Raw genomic sequence first — 3,345 nt, 5'->3', positions numbered from 1 at the left:
AAAAAAAAAAAAAAAAAAAAAAAAAAAAAAAAAAAAAAAAAAAAAAAAAAAAAAAAAAAAAAAAAAAAAAAAAAAAAAAAAAAAAAGAAACAAAACTACATACATACATATATATACCTTATATTTTATATATGTTTTATATAGAATTAAAAAGCTCTCAATCCTAAAGGTGACATACATCTATATATGCACCTATATATATAATACATACATTTTCTTTTATATCTTATTTCTTAGTGTATTTTTTTTTTTTTTTTTTTTTTTTAATTTTCAATATAATTAAAAAATAATGAGTAACAATAAAGATAGCGGCAGTAATAAAAATATGAATAAAAAAAAGATTGGAAAAGATTCTATAATAAGTAATAATAATAATAGTAATAATGAGGCTATAAATGAAGGTGTAAATAATGAGAATAGGCCTTATGATAATGTAAATATAGTAGACGAAGAAAATTATGAAAAGAAAGAAGGAGGAAATAAAAACGAGAAGAAGGATGAGGAAAAAAGGAACGATGAAGGAAATTATAATAATCAATTGAATAAGAAGAAAAAGAATGATACACAATTAAATGTAGAATCACAACTAGAAGAAGATGAGAAATATAAGAAAAAGAAAAAATTCAATAAAGGAATGAAGAATCAGGATGAAAAATCCGAATTAACAAAAGAGGATGAAATGTTATTAGGAAATGCAAATGATGATAATATGAAAAAGAAGAAGAAAAAAAAAGAGCAAGATGAGGAAGAAAAGGTAGGACAAAATGGTAATAGTAGTGTTAAAAATAATGATGGTAATAATAAAATTGGTACTATAAATGAAAATGAAGGAGTAGAAGGAAAAGAAAAACAAAAAATATCTTCTCAAGAATATAGAGGTGATAAAAATAATGTTTTAGTATCATCCACATTTCATCAGAAGAATTTTAAAGACAAAAAACATATGACAAGAACGGATAAAGGAGATAATTATTATAATAATGTTAATCACATGCATGATTGGAGGAATACATCGTCTCACCATTATTATACACATCATCATAGTGATAATATGAAGGGTGGTTTTATGTATCACCACATGAAAAATAATAATAGTAATAAGAATAAGAACAACAATAATAATAATATCAATAATAATGACAATAATAATGATAATAATAATAATAATAATAACAGTAATAATAATAATAATAATAACAATAATAATAATAACAATGAGGTACAAAGTAATGATAAGACCATGCAAGATTTTCAATCTTCAATGAAAGATATGAATAAAAAAAGAAGCTTTAATAAGAATGATAATAAAAATATGGATGCAGCTAACAATAATAATTTTAATAATAACCCTGTGAATAATAATATGTATAAGAATAACTTTAAATATGACTATAAGAATAATAAGGGTTATAACTTAAAGATGGGGAAAGGTTATAAAATGCAAAACACACCAAATAATAACAACAATAATAATAATAATAATAATAATAATAATAATAATAGTAATAATAATAATAATAATAATAATAGTAATAATAGTAATCTTAATAACAACAACAACAACAACAATAATAATAATAATAATATCAATAGTAACAACACAAATTACGAATTTAAGCCTAGCGAAGGGGTAATGGATTCAATGAATAATTTGTTCATATATAATAATAATGGTAATTATAATTATTTAGCTAGCTATGGATGTAATTATCCATATAATAATAATTACTACGTTGATGAAAATGAGAAATGTTATGATATATCTAATTATTATGGTGGAAAATTATATCCTGAAGGTTATAGCGAGAATAATTTTGATGTGCGTTATAATTATAATATGATGAATGATTTTTATAATTATTTTCCATTAAATTATTATTATTATAATATGAACAATTTGTATTTTAATAATTCAAATTATAATAATGGACCTAATTTATATAATGATTATATGAAAAATCGAAAGAATAAAAAATTCTTATATGAAAAAGGGAAAAAAAAAAATTTTAAAAATATGAATACAAATAATATATATAATGAATTGAAAACTAGAGTTATGGAAATTTTTAAAAGAGAAAATATTATGTCAGATGATTATTTGTTATATTATATGTATAATAATATAAAATTAAATATAGATATAATATCAAAGCATCCATATATATCCCCTCTCATTAATAATAATACAAATATATTGTTAAATGTGTTGAATGATCTTAAGTGTATCAATTTACCTAAAAAAGAATCTGAATCTGAGATGGAAAAGATGAAAACAAATAATGAGCATGCTGACAATAATAATGACAATAATAATGACAATAATAATAACAATAATAATGACAATAATAATGACAATAATAATGACAATAATAATGACAATAATAATGACAATAATAATGACAATAATAATAACAATAATATTGATAATAATAATAATAGTAGTGATCCATTTGGTGAGTCTGATAATAATAATAATAATAATAATGTTACTAGTGAGGATGCCATATCCAAAGATCAAAACAAAAAATCAAGTAATGACTATGAGAAAGAAAATATTTATATGGATGAACAAAAGGCTGATGATAAGGTGCTGTCTGATGAAGATGAAGAAAAAAATATTAATCACGACGAAAATGAAGACATAAATGAGAAAATAAAACTAGCACAACAAAATGATAAAATTAATGATATTAATGATAATTATTTTTGTGATAATGGGTCTAATTTATGTAGTAATCAAAAGAGTGATGATATTAATGTTAATAATGATGAAATAAATAAGGATAGTAATAATATATATAACAATAATGACCAAGAAAATAACACAAATAATAATAATAATAATAATAATAATAATACTGATGTTGGCTTAGTTAAGAAGGATAATGAAAATAATGATATGTGTCAAAGTAATAATAAAAAAGAAGATGATGTTGAAATTATAAATAATAATAATAATAATGATGATGTTGTTAAGATTAATAAAAAAAGTTATAATGAAAAATTAAATAATCAAGAAAATAATAATAAGAATAACAATATTATATCTAGTGATCAAATAGGTTCCATAAAAATATTGTTTGATGAAGATAATAAAAACTTTTTGTTAAATTTAAATAATAGAAGAAATGTTATAATTATTAGAGATATTAATTCTCATTATATTAATACTATAAAAAGTTTTGTTTTAAGTAGTCCAGGTATACAATCAAATGATGTCTTAAATATTAGAAGTGATATAAACAATACTATTTTTATTACCCTAAGAAATGAAAAAAAAACTGAATCGTTAGCACAATATTTAAAAACCAAAACAATAAATGATAAAAAATTAAATGTGAGAAT

At 20.2% G+C, this 3,345-nt stretch overlaps 1 protein-coding gene across 1 annotated transcript in view; it reads left to right on the top strand.

Annotated features, from left to right (window-relative positions):
* Positions 1-289: 289 nt before the first annotated feature.
* PGSY75_0706500 (hypothetical protein) overlaps positions 290-3,345 on the top strand; it is a gene marked incomplete at both ends in the record, with an annotated part of 5,334 nt that continues 2,278 nt past the window's right edge. The window contains one exon of the mRNA XM_018784934.1: positions 290-3,345. This exon is cut by the window's right edge and continues 2,278 nt beyond it. Within this exon, the coding sequence (XP_018642435.1) occupies positions 290-3,345 (3,056 nt within the window).

The sequence above is a fragment of the Plasmodium gaboni genome, chromosome 7, assembly GCF_001602025.1.
Source record: "Plasmodium gaboni strain SY75 chromosome 7, whole genome shotgun sequence".
In the NCBI taxonomy this organism is placed as follows: Eukaryota; Apicomplexa; class Aconoidasida; order Haemosporida; family Plasmodiidae; genus Plasmodium; species Plasmodium gaboni.
This window is presented reverse-complemented; position numbering and strand designations above follow the sequence as displayed.